Source organism: Mustela putorius, unplaced genomic scaffold (genome assembly GCF_011764305.1).
Source record: "Mustela putorius furo isolate JIRA1106 unplaced genomic scaffold, ASM1176430v1.1 tig00000695_pilon_pilon_pilon, whole genome shotgun sequence".
NCBI classification, from domain to species: domain Eukaryota; kingdom Metazoa; phylum Chordata; class Mammalia; order Carnivora; family Mustelidae; genus Mustela; species Mustela putorius.
In genome coordinates, this window is record NW_025421447.1 from 2,120,348 (window position 1) to 2,139,006 (window position 18,659).

Below are 18,659 nucleotides of genomic sequence, written 5' to 3' on the forward strand. Positions count from 1 at the left end.
GGGAGCTTGGAGATGGTGGAAAGAGGAAAGACCTTGGAAGAAGTAAGCTTTGGAAGCCTCATTTCCTCCTGGACAGCAACCTCCCAGAATGGGCCTCGGAGTCCTAGGGTTAACCCTCCAGAGTTATGTCACTGGGCAGAGATGTGCCCACAGTCACCCAGCAAGGATGCCCTGAAGCAAGCTCCCTCCTCTTCTCCCCTTAACTCTGCCTCTCCTTTCAGATAGAAACCTTCCATCTGGGGACCACAAACTAAGCAAAAGGCTGGAGGCATTTTGCTGCCTGCAGCTGTCTCCCCAGTTGCTGATTGGGAGGAGGAGGAAGGGGAGTTCATTATAATTCATTTTTTTAAATGTTTAATATTTCAATTAATGTGATTAGCCCCAAGCTTGAATGAGCAGCAGGGCGGCAGATCTGCTGACAAGACACAGAGTAACGAGATCAACAGGGCCATGGGGTCTTCCTAGGCTCCATCCTCAGAGGGTGTGATCTGTTTAGCATCTCCATAAATACCTAGATCAGATTAGGAGGCAAGAAAAGGAACAATGAGGGTGGAGTAGGGAGTGGAAAGTTGCTTTCCATGTGTGTTTGCACTCTTGGTTCCCTGGCACTGCCATGGTGTGTTCTGACCACCCAGTACTGGGTCCTCTACCATCTCCCTCCCATCTACCCCCGTGCCCATCTTAGGGGCCCACCTGGGAGGACCTGGGCATCCATATGATGAACTGTGATAATATTTACACACACACACACACACACACTCAAACCCAGACTAAGGAAGGATGAAAGGTGGTCAACAGAGAATCAGAAGCAGTAGAAAGAAGGCCATCTATTACACAGTGCTCAAATAAAGGCACACAAGGAAGAAAGCCAGGCTTAACAACTCTTACCATTCCCAAGGGGAGCATATGATGTGGGGGTTAAACTCAGGACTGAGGAGCCGGACTTCCTGGGCTCCACCCTCATTAAGGCCTCTTTCTAGGTCTATGATATAAGGCAAGCCATCTTATCTGTTGGTGCCTTGGTTCCCTCATCTTTATTTGGAAGTATTAGTAGAACCTACATCATAGGGTGGTGCTGAGGGTTAAACACATTAGTAAATGTAAAGCATTTGGAAGAATTTCTGGGGCACCATGTCATCTAAGCGCCATTACTATTACTTCCCTTCCTGAAGAGAAGCTTGCCTGCTGTGATAGCTGAGGAATGGGGGTGGCAGGGATTCAGTTGGATGGATTTCGGAGACACCAGTGCCACTGTGGAGACATAAACCCCACTCTGGGGTGAAGAAGGGACTGACAGTAGATGGGGCATTCCACAAGGATTGCCCAGTCCAGGAGACTTGATGTCAGCAGGTACTCCCTGCACTGAAGGGTGCTGTGGGTGGGCCCAGTGCTCCCTTGAGATTACGGGGGAAACAAATCATCTGTAGAAGAAGAGTGGTTTAAGAGAGTAACGACCTCCAAATGTGCTCCCCCCATCCCTTTTTGCTACCTGGTTCACATTGAGAGTCCTACTCAAGGAACCTAACTAGGAAAAGGGAGCAAAAGGACGAGAAATTGTTGTGTGTTTTGGGTTTTTTTCTGCCCTAAACTGGAGTTTGCTAGTTGTGGTTCTTCCCCCTAAAGGAATCGGGTATTTGGTCTTATCAGAGGTTCTTTGCATCTACTGTTTATTCAAAAAATAATTATTAAGCAACTATGTATGAGCAAGACACTGTGCTAGACCCCAAACAGTAAAATGCTGAATTAAACGGTGCCCAATTCTTCAAGGAGCTTACAAGTGATAGCTCTCACAGTCATCACCACCTCACCACCGCTGTCTCCCTGCCCACGCACTTACACACACAAACCACCCAGAGGGAGAGAAGGGGGCGTTGGCAAATGCCAGCAAGACATAGTTTTACTTGGATCCTTTTCCGGAAAATACACAGTTCTCTCTCTGTGCTCATTTCACCCCGCTCTCTCCTCCCCCCCCCCACTTCCATCTTTCCTCTCTGGGTCCTCTTCTGCCCTTTCCCCCAGGCTCTGAGACCTGCTTCCCGCCCCATCTACATCTCCCTCCACTCCCAACCTTTCCAACTCTTTCTATGACATTTTCTTTTCCCCAGATTCTTTCCTTTGCTCCCCACACTCAGTCTCCCCAGATGCCGGCTCCCCTCTCCTCCTCCCCCCTGCTCCCCTCTCCTGGGTCTTCGCTTCCAGCACCGGGGACAGCTCCAGCCCCCGGAACAATGGACCCCACTTTAGGGCTCCTCTATAAATTCTCCATCTTAGTGTCTTGCCCAGCTCGTGACTGGGGAGTAAGATGGGGGAAGGGTTATTATCAACAGCACCAGCTGCTCTTCTTGGGGTGGGAAGGGAGTCAGGGAGGAAGGAGATAGAAAGAGGGCGTGGCTCTTGTCTGTGTTGTGCGTCCCTCTCCAGGGTAGAGAATTTGTATTCCACCCCTGAGACTGACATCACTGATGTCAGGGGAAAGGAGGTGGGAGTGGGGAGGGGGGTGTGGAGGGGGGAGGTTTTTGTTGAGGAGAGCGCGGCCGGAGAGCAGAGCTCCGGGACCCAGGTGACCGGGAAAGCAGGCAGCCCCAGCAGCGGGAGCAGCCAGCAGCAACCCAGGCCCAGGGACCAGGGTGGGGGTGGGAGGGGGGCTGAGGGGAGGACCTGAAGGGGGGCGGCAAGGCAAAAGGGACCCCCGGAGCCCTGCCGCCATCAGAGATCAAGCATCTGGCATCAGGGATCTTCGGACCCAGCAGAAGAATCAGCCACAGGGGAGGTGTCCTCCCGGGAAAGCCAACGAGAGCTCCACCTGCCCCACATCAGGAGTGCTCCCCCCCAACCCCGGGCGCTGCTGGCAACCTACCAGGCCCCTAACCCCTAAGCCTCCATCTCCATCACCCTCCTCAGGCCCTTTCCCTGACTCCAGCTCTTAACCCCCAGTTCCCAGCACCCCAGATACCACCCTAATCCTCCAGATCTTGAGCACACTGACCCCCATTCTGGGATATTTGCCAGATCTCTGGGAGGGAGATCATTTGTTTGGGCTATGCCCCCTGGTGGCATGACAGTGTCTGCCTAGACCCCTGACCCCTAGCCCTCAACTCCCTGGGCCTCCTTTGTGTGAAGAGCTGCCCCTCTGCTCAGCACTGTGGTTGGGGGCCAAAGGGAAAGCCAGCCCCGGCTGGGCCCCGGCCCCCACCACTTGCCTCCTTGCTGGGCAGCTCCCCCTGGCCTTTGGGCCTCTCCCTGTTCCCCTCGGCCCCTCCTCCTGGGCCGCCCCAATGAAGGAGCCGGATGCCATCAAGCTGTTTGTGGGGCAGATCCCGAGGCACCTGGAGGAAAAGGACCTGAAGCCCATCTTCGAACAGTTTGGTCGGATCTTCGAGCTGACTGTCATCAAGGACAAGTACACCGGGCTGCACAAGGGTGAGGGGTCAGGCCAGGCTGGAGAGATGCCAGGGGTGGGAAGGGAGGCTGGGAGGAGGGGAAGCCAGTCTGGAGGGCTGGAGTAGCTGGAAAGGGCCAATGTGGAAGGAAAGAGTTCAGGGGCTAAGGAGTGGATGGAGGAGCTGCAAGAGAACAGCCAGGGTGAGCGGGGACTCGGATGCAGGCCTTAGGATGGCCTCTTTAGAGGAAGAGTTTGGAGGGGATGCAGAGATGTGGACTCCAGAGATGAGAGGGTGATGTCGTGGATGAACTCAAAGGAGGATGGAGGACCAAGAGATCTGGTTTGGGAGATAAGGAGCCAGCAGGGGTGTGTGTGTGTGTGTGTGTGTGCGTGCGCACGCACGTGTGTGTGTGCATGCGTGTGTGTGTGTGTGTGTGCGTGTGTGTACACTCGCCTGGGAATCTTAGTAGGTCTCAGGCTCTATTGAGGTGGGGGTCACCCTGGCAAGAGTGGACATGGACTGGGCAGGGCAGCTCCAGGACCCAAGAGAGGGACCTGAGAAGCAGGGTGTGGAGGACAGAGACTGGTGTAGATCTGGGAAGTGTGGGGGCGGGAACTTGAGAGAGGCTGGCCAAGAGGCATTCCTTGGGCCTGTCCAAGGGCTGTGCACTCTTGCTAAGCAGGGTCAGGCCCCGGTCAGGACTTGGAGAGCTCCAGGCACTGTGGGTGGGGGTGGGGGGCCCACTGCCTGCCCTGTCAACTGGCCGAGGGACTTGCAGTGAACTGCTCTCCCTTTTCCTTCTCCTCTATCCCACTTTTCACCCTCCACCTGCCTCCCACAGAGTTGGAGAGAAATGAGGAAATAGGGAAAATGGGAGAGGAGAAGGGTGATGGGAACCAAGATGGAGGGAGGTAGAGGCAAAGGAGAAGGTGAAAAGAGGCCAGCAAAGGAAGAGAGAAACCACACCGCACACACTTGTCTGGCAACCACATGCCCCTTCTCCCCCCACACAAAGCCCCCTCTCCCAACAACTCAGCCCAGAGACTCCCTGGGGCAAAATGTCTGGCCCCTCTCAGACACCTTCCCACTCCAGCGGCCAGAGAGGGGCAAGAAGAGGCAAGCCTCCCAGTCCTCAGTGTCATGGCTGGGGGGATCCTTTTAGGGAGGGGTATCAGGGACTCACCCCCACCCGGTCTCTCTGCCCCTGCCCCTCCTCAGGATGTGCCTTCCTGACATACTGTGCCCGCGATTCAGCCCTGAAGGCCCAGAGCGCCCTGCACGAACAGAAGACGCTTCCAGGGGTGAGTCCCATATTCATAGGGCACTCCTGAAAAGGGTGCTAGAAGGGGCAGGGGGCTCACCACCTTTCTGAGACACAGAACTCATTTCCTACCTCCTCTCATCACCAGGAGGCCCCCCTCTCCTTCTAACAGCCCTCTTTCTTGCTGGAGATGCATTCATTTCTTCTACCTGGAGAGAAGGAAGACAGCGGTTAGCAGAGCAAATGTGACCTTTGTAAAGAGCAGGTGCAGCCCCTTCTCCACTTCCCAGCCTGCTCATGGGACAACACTTAGAGAGCTTAGCTGGTTGTGAGGCATGGGGAGAGACTCCGGATACCAAGTGTGTGGCAAAGTAAGCAGGAGGCACCCAGGCACTCTTTTGTGGCTCTGGGGATGGAATGTCTGACTGTGACCGGGACAGTGGGAACCTGCTGGACTAGCATCTCTGTGCGGGCTTCTGTGCTCTCAAAGACTCACCTCGTGTCTCCTAGGAAGAGCTTTGGGCATCAAGGTGGAGCAGAGCCCTGGGGGGCATGGGCTGGGGCAAGCAAGGGCAGGGGCAGACATCAAGTCTGACCCCCAAAGTGTGTCCAGGTCGGCAGGGGTGCCCTCCGGCATGGCCTCTCTCCTGAAAAGTCAGAGCTCTTTTTCTCTTCTTCTGAGATAGCTGTGCAGATTGTCCCAGGCCTGGGCGGGCAGGGATAGAGAATCTCAGGCTGCCTCCTGCCATGCAGCCTGGGGGGAAAGGTTGTGCGATTCTATTCCCATGTCTGTGTGCTTCTGTTGCCTCGCACCCCCTGAGCCCCAGGAAGTAATTCTGAGAGCTTACCCCATCCATCCCTCAGGCAAACATTTGCTGAGCCTGGCCTGGGTGCTGGAGCCTCTACCCCTTCCCCTATGTGGGGCATAGAGAAAAAGGCTGATTCTCCATTCCTTCCTGGGAGGGAAGTAGACAAAACAGACGGGCAAAGAGGGTGGGGGCATCCAGGAAAATAAGAACTGCTTCAGTCACTCCCAACTTCAAACCTTCAGTAGGTCCGTGACCCATTCCCTCTGTGGCCCTCACCCCTTAAATGCAGCTAAGAGAGCAAATCCCACAGTCAGACTGGCTTTCTCCCCTCCATCTCGTCCTAGTTGGTGGCAAGGCACCGGAACAGCCCTGGCCTATGGCATTAAGGATCTGTGTGTGTTCATGTGTGTTCGTGTGTGTATGTGTGTGTGTGTGTGCACGCACGGTTGTGGGAGAGAGAGAGAGAGAGAGAGAGCAGGCTTGGGATCCGGGGAGCCTGCGTGTGCGCGTGCATGTGCACATGTGTGCACGTGTGCCCTCCAGCCTGGCTGCGTGGGTGTGGGCACACTCTTCCCTGGGAAGCCTGGTTTCCATCACGTCACATTCCAACTTTCCTTTCTTTCCTTTCCTCTGTGGAGACTCCTGACAATTCAATAGTTTTCATCTTAGTCACAACGTCTCTTCTTTTCCTGCTGTCTTGCTAGGCAGGGACCTGGCCTGGGTCTGCCCCCTCCAGCTGTCTGTGAGCTCCGGCAGGGCTCTGACTGTCAGGGTGCAGAAGGTCTCTGCCCCCACTTCCTGGAAAAAAATATAGGCCCAGGGTGGCAGGTGAGGGAAGAGGGCATCTGGTTAATGATTGTCTAGCCCCGCCCCTGAGTGAGCTCCCAGGTGACACTGAGGCCTCCACTTCGGCCTTTGCCTCCAGACAGGATCCAGATTGGCTTGACAGAGCCTCTAGTAGGAAATGGAGGGGGGAGGTCCTATCCTCCAAGGGTACCCTTGTGCTGGGGGGCTTGGGGCGTCTAGGGGAGCAGATGTCTATGTCCAGGCTCTGCCTGACCCTTTATATCCCCCAGGTCTTTTTCTCTGCCACCTGCGTTCCTGGCAGCATTGTTTCCTCAAATAGTCGTTCAGTGTGTGTGTGTGTGTGTGTGTGTGTGTGTGTGTACGTGCGCACGCATGCCCATTTAGTGCATCCCCTCTGTGGGAAGTTTTTCCTGCTGTCTAACCTCCCTCCACACCCTCCTAATACAAGCTTTTTTTTTTTTTTTTTAAGATTTTATGTTTAAGTAATCTCTACTCCCAATGTGGGCCTCGAACTCACAACCCCAAGATCAAGAGTCACATGCTCTACCGACTGAGGCAGCCAGGTGCCCCAATATAGGCTCTTTTTTAATGGGAGCATTTAGTTCTCTCTCCTTCCTCCCCATCTCTGTCACCCCGAAATCTGCACAGTCCCGCTATATTAGGGTGATACTTCAGCTGCAGAGGAAGAATGGAGGCTGGACCTGTGGCTGTCAAGCCCCATTTCCTTTTCTCTCCCCTGAGTGTTCCCAGGACAGGCTCTGCCAAAGGCCTGTGGATTCTTCCTCCAGGAGGGTGTGGCCTCCTGGAGGTGGTGGTGGGAGGAACTAATTCTGCCTAGCCTACCCTATGCCCTGTCTTTAGGCTGAAGTCCCACTCTGGGGCTATGGGCCCTGCCTGTTGGCTCGCTGTTGGGCCAGTGAATTTGGGCCCCGTGGAAAGGATCCATGTGTGGTCTGGGACACCGGGTGGAAGGGAGTCAGGAGCCAGGGGTGGCAGAGAAGAAGGCCTGTGTCCTCTGGAGAATGAGATTTTCTGGAAATAGGAGCTCTTGCTGGAAGTGAGGTCTTTGCTATTGGTGAGAAGGATAAGGGCCTTATGAGTGACCAAGTCAGTGGGGGAGCAGTCTGAGTATAAATAGCCTCCTCTTCTTTGGGAGGCCCTCAGGAGGGCTTATCACCTGGCTGGTGGTGGTTAGGGAAGAGAGGCACCCGAGCCTGGGTTGCCAGGTAAACAGGGCCCAGCTGGACTCAGGGGAGGGGGCAGGTGTGCCCGAGCTGAGCTAACAAAGACCGAGCTTCCCACAGGAAGTGCCAGGCCAAGAAGGAGAGCCTGGGCATGGGTTGGGGGGGGTGCTCTGAGGGAGGCTGTGTCGGGGACCTTCTGTCAATGTGACCTGTGCGGCACACAGCCAGTGTGTCTTTGTGTGAATCCCTATCAGCTGTGGATATTTACTGAGGTGCTATTTCTGTGCCTGGGAATGGCATCCTTTCTTTCTGGGTCTCAGGTTCCCCGCCTTTGCCTAGAACCTCAGATCCCTAGGGGCATTTTGGGAAAGGGATAGTGTCAACTCAAGAATTCCCTGATGCTGTGGAAAGACCCTGGTGTGGAGTCTACGTCTTCTGTAGGAGGTGTGGCTGGGGCTAAGGTGCCTGTGTGGCCCTTTACAGCTTTACAGCGTGCAAAACTGAGCGCCCTGGGTGTCTAACCCCCACTCCCGCCCCCCACATCTCTCTCTCTCACACACACATGTGCGTGTGCGCACACACAGACACACACACACACATGCAGGTGCAAGCTCCTGAGGAGATTGAAACTCGAAGGGATAATCCCAGATTGGTGGAGGATAAAGCTGGGGGCAGATTGGCTGGAGGATTTGGGTGACTGTTACCCACCTCCCCCCAGCCAGCTGCTCTTGGATCCATAAATGGGGGTGGGGCAGGACAGGGGTGTCCGCCAAGGTGCGGCTTAGGTTTGATCCAGGCCTGGGCTCCCTCACCAGCAGAGTCCTGTCGCACTGACTGGAATGGCTGGATACCAGGGTGGAGGGTCTATGTGTGAGAAGAAGGGTCAAGGGGCCCACTACCAGTCCTGTACTTCTCTGTGTGAAGTGATGACACACGAGATCCCCAAAGGCTGGAATACTAGAGCTGAGGGGAACCTGATTCACCACCATCTGATCTGCCCCACTGTTTTACAGAGGAGAATATTAAGGTCCTGAGGAGAGAAGTGACTTGTCCAAGGTCACCCAGCTAGTGAGTGGCAGGGCTAGTCCCTGAACCTGGATCTCCTGACCCCCAGTCCAGTGCCTTTCCTGAGGATACCCGTAGCTCCCCTCAGAATGTCAACAAATGGTTTCTTTTGTTTTATATTTTTGGTTACTGGAGCTAGGATAGCCCCTCAGTAGCAAAATATTTTCAGACACTAAATACTGAGTCCTTCCCCTCCCTCCAGTTCTGAAGATGCCCCCTGCCCCCAGTGAAGGAAATCAACCTGCAGAAGTCATTGCTAAGTCCCCTCACCAGGCAAGATCATGGAGGGGGGAACTGAGGGGTGTCTGCATTTCCACTGGAGACCGAACAAAGGGAGATGCTGCAGGAGTGAAGAGAAGGGAGAGCTCTGGAGGACTTCAGGGTACAGGGAGAATGTCAAAAGAGCATGGGACAGCAGTTCTTCCTTCGGAGCCCTCTCAGCTGTGAGACACCAAGGATTTGACCTGGAGGAGGAAGGCTGAGGAAGAAGGGACAGTGTGGCCCCTGCAGAGCCTGCTCAGCACGAATCAGGAAGCTTGTCCTGGGCCCCTCCCCCACCTCCCAGCCCCCTCCAAATCCTCCACCCCCAGCATACCCTGTTCTCACCCCCCCCACACTCCTTCTCCGGGTGTGTGGAGCAGCAGAAGTGATGACGTCACCACGGTCGCCAGGGCGACGGGAGGGATAAATCAGGCTGAGTGGGCGGTTGCCATGGCGCGCATTCTCCTGTTGCCACGGAGACTGGGCATCTGCTCCCTTTGTGCTGCCCGAGTGCCTTCCCCCTGGGGTCAAGGGGTGTAGGGGGGCAGATAGAGAAGCAGACACACCTCTGGGGTCAGAAGGAAGTCAGGGTGTTCCTGGGTCGATAGTCTTCCTTGGGGCTGCTCACTGGAGAGGCCTGTCTTGCCCCTACTTTGTAAAATTGAGGCAGCTCTTGCTGAATAGCCCCTTGGTTGGGCTCCATCTGGGGAGCCAGGTCCTATGGGAAGTTCCATTCTCCCCCTAAAGAGAGCATCACTTGGTCAAGTTACCTGGGGCTTCACCAGGGCCTGGAGTGGGCCCAGGAGCATCCTCCTAGACATCCTGACCTCCCACTGCCTCTAATCTCCCCGGGTCCTAATCCTAAACAAGATTAGGCCCATCCCTCCCTTCCCATCATCGGTTTAGGGTTTAGGGCCTGGGGCTTGCTTCCTCTAGCCTCTCTGCAGGTCCCAGCCTGGGGGTGAGGGGTGGCTCTTATCGGGTTCAGAGGAGGTCCCCAGCAGTTGCCTTCTCTTCTCTCCTTTTAGATGAACAGGCCGATCCAGGTCAAGCCAGCCGACAGCGAGAGCCGTGGAGGTAGGTTCTGTACCCTTGGACTTGGGACTTAGGCCCAGGGCTTAGAGTAACTGAGGGACAGCCTCTCTTGAGGAAGGAAATATGAGAATTCCAAAGGGTTCCTGGTCAAGGTGTGGGTTGTTGTCAAAGGGGATGTCATCTAGCCCATTGTAGAGATGGCCAAACTGAAGCCCAGAGGAAAGTGCAAGCCCTTCAGAACTGTGCTGAGCACCCTATGTAACTGTATCCCATTTCCCCCCAAATCACTGGCATCACTGCTAGTAGCCTTAGTCTCAGGATAAGGGGAGTGCCTGGAGCTCCAGGGAGTTGCCAAAGGTGAAGGGCAGGATTTGTGCCTGTCCTGGTGGGAATAGAGTGGGGGAAAGTAGCCAGGGAGCCCTGAACATGCCCCTTGTCCTGTGCCTTACCCCCCAGAAGACCGGAAGCTCTTTGTGGGGATGCTAGGGAAGCAGCAGACAGATGAGGACGTCAGGAAGATGTTCGAGCCTTTTGGGACCATAGACGAGTGCACTGTGCTCCGGGGGCCAGATGGCACCAGCAAAGGTACCCAGTGGCTCCGCTTCCCCAGCCGGGCCCTCTGGCCTTTCTGCTCCTTTCCCCCTGGCTCCCTGGCGACAGGAGCATTGGGGGCCCTTGAGGGTGAGCACTCACCCTTTCCTCCTTGCTCTTGGATGCTGTAGGCTGCGCCTTTGTCAAGTTCCAGACCCACGCGGAGGCCCAGGCGGCCATCAACACCCTTCACAGCAGCCGGACCCTGCCGGTGAGCACCCCCACATTCACATTTCAGATGACATCCCCCCACCTCTGACCCCTCACCTCCAGTCCACAGGTCTTGCCCTCCTCTCCAGCCTCCTTCACTCCTCAGCCTCTCCATCTCCTGTCTCTTCGCCCACCTTCCTGTACACCCCACCTTCCCTGGCTGGGCATCGGAACACTTGCTTAGAGGCCCCACATGCCCTGGCCAACTGACCGTGCTCGTGGGGGGCTCTCCAGCAGAGTGTGTTTCTCTGATGGACCTAGCTGACTCTGAAGCTCCCTCAGCAGAGGCTGGGCAAGCGATTAGCTGGGCCTTGGCCGAGAGAGGATGCACCACTAAATAGAGAATTGCATTCTAGAGTCCAGAATTCTATAAAATCTCCGCACATGTTCCTTGGGTTTGGTTTTGATTTAGCTCGAGGTGGTATTCAAATTTGAGGCTTCATGCTCTGAGCATACCACAAGGGTCAGGGTGTGGGGGTGGGCATCGTGGTGTGGGGACTGGGGCAGCTAGATGGGATGACCAGGCTGAGATTAAATATTGGCTGGGGATGATTTCCAGCTCGGAATCCTTACAAAGCCAGAGGCACCCTTCTGATTTCAATAGGCTATTCCCTTTCCAAACACGTGCCTTCGAGTTCCTCAACTTTTTGTAGCCTCTCGCCCATCCCGGCACAGGGGGAAGCTGGGATGAAAATCTTCCCATTGGACAGAGGCGCCCTGATGGCTGTCCTCCCCAGGAGGCCAAGCCTGGAGGGATGGAACCGAGGCCGGGCCTTGAGGGTTCTGAGCAGGAGAGGTCCCAACTCCTCTGTCCCTCTAACCGCCACGTGGCCCCTGCCCAGGGTGCCTCATCCAGCCTGGTAGTGAAGTTTGCCGACACGGAGAAGGAGCGAGGTCTCCGCCGCATGCAGCAGGTGGCTACCCAGCTGGGCATGTTCAGCCCCATCGCCCTGCAGTTTGGAGCCTACAGCGCCTACACCCAGGCCGTGAGCACTGACCCCGGGGGCCTGGGCTGGGCCCCTCCCCGCCGCCTCCTGGCCTCCAGGATCTGCCCCCACCCTTCTAGTGCCACGGTCCGTGGCTGGGAGGGGAGCCAGGCTGGGCATGGGGGTGGGGGTGGCAGGACCCAGCCCCACTGTCCTCTCCTCCCCTCCCTCCAGCTGATGCAGCAACAGGCAGCCCTGGTGGCGGCTCACAGTGCCTACCTCAGCCCCATGGCCACCATGGCCGCCGTGCAGATGCAGCACATGGCCGCCATCAATGCCAATGGCCTCATTGCCACCCCCATCACCCCATCCTCAGGTAAAGCCCAGGGTAGGCAGGCCGGGCTGGGCTGGGCACAAGTGGGACAGGTCGGTGTGTATGTGGCGGGGAGGGGACATAGGGCACTGCTCAGGGAAGCCAGAGGGCCTGAGAGGGACTCAGGGGCAATAGAGTGGCCTGCTTCCTCCCTAATGCCTGCAGCCTTGCTGACTGGTTCTCTGTGTTTGTGTGTGTGTGTGTGTGTGTCCGCTCCTCTGCTCTGTCTCTGTCGCTTTCTCCTCCCCAGGAACAAGCACCCCTCCTGCCATCGCCGCCACGCCCGTCTCGGCAATCCCTGCTGCCCTGGGCGTCAACGGCTACAGCCCGGTGCCCACCCAGCCCACCGGGCAACCTGCCCCTGATGCTCTGTATCCCAATGGGGTTCACCCCTACCCAGGTGGGGGTCTCTGCCTGCCCCCCTCCCTCCCCAGCAGCTATCAAAGCCACCGCTCCCAATGCCCACAGACAGCTGTGGTGTACCCTCCCTCTGCAGGCCTCAGGGTCATAAGGTGCTTTCTCTGCTCTGGCATCCTTGGGCTCAGAGGCTCCTGCCCATTCGCAGCCAGGGAAGCTAAGGTTTAGAGAAGTCCAGGATCGCACAGGCAGACTCCACGCTCTGCGCTCTTCCCACCACCCTGTGCCTTTGCGCGCTATCCTGTCACACCCGCGCCCCGGGAGGCTGTGTTCCCCCCCCACCTGGCCTTTGCTCTGCGTCCTCCCCCGCCTCACAGTTGGTGCTGCTCTCCCCAGCCCAGAGCCCTGCGGCACCTGTGGACCCCCTGCAGCAGGCCTACGCGGGGATGCAGCACTACACAGGTGAGGAGCCCAGGGCCCATGACAGGAGGGACAGCGAGGGAGAGAAGCTGGTCTTCCAGGCACCCTGCCCTGCCAGCCACCCCCTGGGGCTTCCTGATGGGTCCCATGGGTCCTACGTTAGGGGTAGTATACCCAGAGTTCAAGGGCTGGTCCACCCCACTGGCCTGGGCTAGGTGAAGGGAGACAGGGCTGGCCAGAGGGCCCCAGGGGCTAGGGGAGTTCCGAGACCCCCACTAGCTCTCCGTTCTCCCACCACCCCCTCAGCAGCCTACCCAGCAGCCTACAGCCTGGTCGCACCTGCGTTCCCGCAGCCTCCACCAACCCTGGTCGCCCAGCAGCCCCCACCTCCTCCCCAGCAGCAGCAGCAGCAGCAACAGCAGCAGCAACAGCAGCAGCAGCAGCAACGGGAAGGTGCGGCCTGGGCGCCCTTCTCCTGGGCCAGAGCCTTCAGGGAGAAGAGCGCCCTGGTCCTGGGCTGGGAACTCCCTGTCACCTGCTCCAAGCCTGACTCTTGCCCTATGTGTGGGAAGAAAACGAGTGGGGCTGAGGTGTCTGGTGCCCTGGCCTGCATGTGGGGGCTGGGATGGGAGGGTCCCCCTGCCAGGGCCTGCTTTCCGTGGGGCCTTTGCCCTGCGTTTCCCAATTCCTGAGCTCTTCCTCTGTGTCTGCTGCCATCCAGGCCCTGACGGCTGCAACATCTTCATCTACCACCTGCCCCAGGAGTTCACGGACTCAGAGATCCTCCAGATGTTCGTCCCCTTCGGCCATGTCATCTCAGCCAAAGTCTTTGTTGACCGGGCCACCAATCAGAGCAAGTGTTTTGGTAAGACTGTGGTGATCCAAAAGATACAGTACAGTTTTGCCAAACTCCAAATATGGATAAGGTCTGAGACATTTAAAGGCATTCATGGTCACAGTGGGCCCAAATTTTGAAATCCAGATTATCCAAGGTCAGAAGGAACCTTTCTTACACCCTCAGCATGCCATACCGGCTGCTATCTAGCTCTTCCTCCAAAACCTGCAACTCCACCTTTTCTCCTTGAGCACTGGTCAAATTCATGCTCCCCAAAGTCTGGAAGAGTCTCAGGAACGGGATGTTTGGTTTTCAAAAGGAAAATTTAGGGAGTGAAGTCTTTTGCCTTCATGTCTTTGAAAAGTTGCTTCAGGGGAGAAGGAGCCTTGTCCTCCCTGCTTGAGAAGTCACAAAGGGCCAGAAGTGGTCTGTGTTTTCAGAAGGCAGGTTCAGAGTTATCCAGGCTGAGGAAGGGGCTGCCCTTCAGAGAGTGCTGGAAAGAATGTCCAAGAGCATGTTGAGTGGCTGCACTGCGTTTCCTCAGCCTGTCAATCAGCTGCTCCCCATCAAATGCCTGCTGTGTGCCAGGCCCTCAGGTTCCCAGGAGGAAGGGAGCTGGGGAAGCAGGGAACCAAGGAGCAGGTTCTGGCCCTAAGCACAGGCAAGTGAGGTGGGGTTGGGCTGGGCCTTATGCCCCTCTCACCTCAGGCTTTGTGAGTTTCGACAATCCGGCCAGTGCCCAGGCTGCCATCCAGGCCATGAACGGTTTCCAGATTGGCATGAAGCGCCTCAAAGTCCAGCTAAAGCGGCCTAAGGATGCCAACCGGCCCTACTGAGGGCCCCCAGGTAGGTCTTGCTCCCATCCTGTGACCTCTTCAACTCCCTCACACTGAAGCCAGGGCCCTCACTTGGAATGCCCCCACCCCATGCTCCCCTAGCCTCAGGGATGCCCACCCTACCCCGCCTGACTCTGTGCACTTGAAGCTGGGGTCTGGTATAGTTCCTTCTGCTGTCACCCTTTCAGTCACTTTCTGCTGTCACCTTTCAGTCACCTGAGTCATTCTGTCTCTCTCTCTCACACACACATATATACACCTGTGTGTGTGAGTGTACACACACACACACACACACTGTGACCCCAGAGAGAGCCAAGTCTGTCTAGATCTGTGTCCACTTCCCAGGCCTTCCTCAGAATTTGGTGTCATTTGTCTGGTCAGTGTCTATGTGTTTGTGTGTGTCTCTCTTATTCGTTTTCCTTTGGGTCAGAGTAGAATTAGAGGAGTAGAGTTGGAGAAGTAAGGGGGCTGGTGTAGGATACTGGAGGGTTCTACAATCGTGGCTCCTGGAATATCTATCCTCCTGAGAGGTGGGGACATTAGACCCTCAGCACCCTGGATCCCATGTAGTATAGACCCTGGGCTCTTGTGCAATATAGATCCATGGGGCAGTGCAGAGTGCACAGAACAGACTGGGGGAAGTCCAAGTTTCAGGCCTCCCAGGAGCAGCTTTGGTTTAGGTGGAGGCGGCTAAAATGCTGGACCGCCCGAATTTCACAAAATGGGTCCCCTCCACCCAACTGCCATCACCACCTTAGCCTCGTGGCCACAGAGCTGTGAGCTTTGGTGACTTTTGTGTTTGTTTAATCTCCTTTGGACCAAACCCCTGAAAAAACACAACCCAAGAACAATACCCACATTTTCTGTTTCTCCCCCTTTCCCCCCAATCCTGGCTGCTTAACTCCCCCCACCCTGGGGGCCCCCCCAGCCCAGGGCCCGTGTCCATTGTCGGCCGAAGCCCCCATCCCCGGACCCCTGCTCCGGGCCCCTGTAAGTTGCATGGAACGAGCGTGTTGTCTTTGGAGCCGATTGTTTGTTCTTTGGGGAGGGGGCCGCGGAGGGAAGCGCCCCTCAGCCCAGGGTCAGGGCGGGGGGCAGCTCGCGGGATGTGCTTGGTCAACAGTGGTTGGTGACTGTGGTCTGTGTTCTGTGCATTTCTCTCTTGCTTTCTTTGTTCCTTTCTGAAAAGGAATGAGAGCACTCTCTAGGGTCTGGGGGTCTCAGCCCCCAAGTCTGCAGCCCTAAGCCCCATTCCAGGTCCTAGCCTGGCCGCCTTGCTCTTCCTCCAGGTGTCTGTCTGTCCGCTGCCCCTTCTCCTTTCTCTTAGCTATCTCTGCCTGCCTGCCTGTTGTCTCACTCCTTTGCTTTGTCCCCTCCAGTCCCTGTCTCTCTGTCTTCCAGCCTTTCTTTCTCTCACGGGCTGTGTAAATACCTCCTCCTGAATACCCTTTGGTCTCCTGTATCATGGGCCCTCTCCCTCCCATCTCCTCCATCACTGTCCCTCGTCCAACAGCTGGGGGGCTGTCTGGACTGAGGCCTTTCTGATGACCTGCTTTCCCCAAGCTTTCCCCATCCTCTCCTGCGTCAGCCAGCCCAGCTACCTCTCCTTTGGCAGGGCCTGTGACCTGCATTGGCTGGGCCTTCCCTACAGCTTCACTCATGTCTCCTTACTTCACAGGTCTGGAGACACCAGAGGAAGGGGCACCACACCCCTCTCCCCACGTCTGGTCCCAGCCCTCTCTGCACACCTGCCCGGGGCCTCGATGGGGCTCTGGGGGCAAAAGCTGCTTCACAGCCCTGGGGGAACAGGACACCGGCCCACTCCCACCACCCTGCCCCTCCTGAAGGGCCTATTTCCTCCCAGGTGCCCTTTTGGCCTTTGTGAGGGAGCAAGGGACAGGCTCAAAGGCTCCGGGCTATCTGCCTTCTGCTGGGGTTCCTGTGGTGACCTTCTGTGCCCAGCTTTCGCACTTGCCTCCCCCACCAGCGGGCCTGTGGCCCCCGGGAAGACAGAGGGGCCTCCCATAAGCTCCCCACCTCACCTTCACCCCAGCCTCTTCCCCACATTAGGGGTTTCTCCGAAGCTGGTTCTCACACTCCCTGCCACCCTCAGCTAGAGGTAGGATATCCCTGAACCCTGGGCTCCCAGCCCTAAAACTCACTGCCTCCCCCATGGGCCCCCTCTAAGGAGGGTGTGGGGGAGCCCTGAGGGCTGCCTCTCCACCAGTCAGCCACAGAGACCCTCCTCCTTTCATGAGGAAAAGACCTCCCCCGAAACCCCTAAAAATGTTTACAGTCTCTGCTGGTCCCCTCCGTGTAAATACCACTACCACCCGTGCGTTATCCAGCCCGGCCTGGCCCGGACGCTGCCATCTCTCTTTCTGGGAGTTTAGACAATGTTTCCCTTGGATTTTTTCTCTCTCTTGATTTTTCCCTTTGCTTTGGGGGTAATTGGGTATATGGGAGGAGGGGTGTGGGGAGGGGTTACAGGGGTTTATTACCTGATCATTTTCTTTAGGAAGAAGTTTTAGGGGAAAAAAATGGGCGGTGGGGGGTGGGAGTGGTAAGGGGAGACTGGGGAGTCCATTTCAGACACTTCTCTATGCTTAACTTATTTATTTATTGCATTTTACTTTTAAAGAGTTGGTCTTTTCTGTCTAAATAAAGAAAAAAGTTTAAAAGCATCAAATAAGAGTCTTGGAAAGTTGAGGGTAGGGGATTTTGTGCACTGGGGAGGGGACAAAGGTGGGTGGAGGGGAGGTTTGGGAGAGAGACCTGTCAGGAGGGTCTAAGACCTTTGAGCTGGTCCAGGTCTTGACCATAGCTTCATGATCCCATTCTTCCACCCTTCCTTGGGGCTTAATCCTGGAATGCTCTGCAGCACTAGGCACAGAGGGAAGAAAGCAGGTCAGCAGGCCTTTCTTGTATCTAGCCCTGTCCCCCCGAAGGCTGGGGACTTGAGTCTCACATTCCTGGTCTCCATTTCTCCCTTGTTTGTGGGGGTGAACTGTCCCTGCACCCATCAGTGGGATCCAGGGAGCTACGATTTTGCTCTGCGATTCTGTTCCAGGCCCTTTATGTACATTTCCTCCCTTAACCTCCCAACAACTCTGTGAGGCAGGATATAATTTTATAGACAGGTTAAATAAAAAGGGCTTGGGAGGGTAACTAACTTACCCAGAATCACAAAGCTACTAAGGGATGGCTGCAGGAAGGAGGCCCAATATGTCAGACTCCAAAGCCCAGGACTCTCTCATCGGGCAGGCCCCATTACCCGTTCTTTGACCCAAAACAGAGATCCCAACAAGTACCAAGCAGGCTGCGGCAGTGAGTCCCATCACGCAGAAGGTGGACTGCGTAAGCCCTGAGGTCCCTCTGCTTTGGGTCTTCTTTTGATTCTTCTCTGTGAACTGCCTTAGGGTTGGGTTCAGGGGGCTCACATGGGCTCACATGGGCTCACACAGGAGTAGTGTGTGACTTCACAGCATCTCGGCCACTTGATTTTAGCAGCTACCTGCTATCCCACCCTCATTATGCTCCCTACTTTAAACTTGCTTACCTTCCAGCCCAGCCAGCCTTAGGCCAGGGTTGTCCCAGCTGAGCACATGGATGTGGCTCCTCACCACCCGCCCCCACATCGGCCCCATACTTTGGCCTTCTCTTAAACTGCTCCAAACTAGTAAAAGTAGTAAAAAGAGAAGCAACGTGTGAAGTACAATAGAAACATATCTGGATATTCTTTCAGGGAAAAGAGTCTCTTAGCTTGGCAGAGATCAGGGATGGGGCCTTACTCAGAAGAGAATCGGGTAGGAACATCTGAAATCTCGAATATATAGGTGTGTGTGTGTGTGTTCACAGACAGGCAGAAGTGTGTGTAAGGACAGCAGGAGTTGGTATCAACACCAGGAATTCTCCCTTGAAGTGACTCGCTTGTGTCCTCACCACAGTTTCTGGGTCAGGACAGAAAGATGGAAGGTGAATTTTAGACCAAAGAGCGTTTCCCAAAGTGTTATACTGGTGGGTTCTCGTAGGATGGAGGAGAGGGGAGGCAAAAGACTCCAAAATCTCCTCCTCCTGGTATCCTCCCTGATCACAGGCAGCCCCTTGACAAACACTGAAGACTACTTATTGTCATTGCTCACGGCTGTGTCCCTCCCTGCAAGACTGCCGTCACATTTTCTCCGGGGAAGCAGCAGATACAAGTGAAGTTGAAGGATGAAGAGGGAAACACAAGGGCAGTCTTTTGGGGGACAGGAAGCATTTTGGGGCAGGGATTCTCCAGGTCCTTTTTTTTTTTTTTTTTAAA

At 55.9% G+C, this 18,659-nt stretch overlaps 1 protein-coding gene and 1 long non-coding RNA gene across 13 annotated transcripts; one reads left to right on the plus strand and one right to left on the minus strand.

Moving 5' to 3' along the window:
• Positions 1 to 289: 289 nt before the first annotated feature.
• LOC106004120 lies at positions 290 to 5,465 on the minus strand. Its single transcript, XR_001176997.2, has 3 exons — positions 5,141 to 5,465; positions 4,777 to 4,853; positions 290 to 511 (listed from the first exon to the last, which is right to left on the minus strand). It is a non-coding gene; the product is annotated as an uncharacterized LOC106004120 (long non-coding RNA).
• On the plus strand, positions 2,486 to 17,025 carry CELF3 (CUGBP Elav-like family member 3). 12 transcript variants are annotated; one of them, XM_045083068.1, is made up of 14 exons: positions 2,486 to 2,560; positions 3,315 to 3,420; positions 4,602 to 4,684; positions 9,799 to 9,847; positions 10,265 to 10,390; positions 10,528 to 10,607; positions 11,449 to 11,592; positions 11,767 to 11,908; positions 12,156 to 12,305; positions 12,659 to 12,724; positions 12,989 to 13,135; positions 13,404 to 13,547; positions 14,226 to 14,363; positions 16,032 to 17,023. In XM_045083068.1, the coding sequence occupies exons 4-13, from the start codon at positions 9,799 to 9,801 to the stop codon at positions 14,351 to 14,353; spliced, it is 1,176 nt and encodes a 391-aa protein (XP_044939003.1). In that variant the 5' UTR covers positions 2,486 to 2,560; positions 3,315 to 3,420; positions 4,602 to 4,684; the 3' UTR covers positions 14,354 to 14,363; positions 16,032 to 17,023. The 12 variants fall into 12 exon arrangements, 11 of the variants coding, with proteins under 11 accessions (XP_044939003.1, XP_012903473.1, XP_012903467.1 ...); XM_013048019.2 differs by having other exon boundaries at positions 10,262 to 10,390; positions 16,032 to 17,022; XR_001176996.2 differs by lacking the exon at positions 2,486 to 2,560 and adding an exon at positions 15,282 to 15,343 and having other exon boundaries at positions 2,579 to 3,420; positions 10,262 to 10,390; positions 16,032 to 17,025.
• The last annotated feature ends 1,634 nt before the right edge of the window (positions 17,026 to 18,659 follow it).

Coding starts and splice junctions, on each gene's coding strand:
- CELF3 (XM_013048018.2), top strand. CDS start 3,276: ATGAAGGAGCCGGATGCCATCAAGCTGTTTGTGGGGCAGATCCCGAGG. Junction 10,391..10,527: donor GCCAGATGGCACCAGCAAAG/GTACCCAGTGGC, acceptor TGGATGCTGTAG/GCTGCGCCTTTGTCAAGTTC. Junction 13,548..14,225: donor CAATCAGAGCAAGTGTTTTG/GTAAGACTGTGG, acceptor CTCTCACCTCAG/GCTTTGTGAGTTTCGACAAT.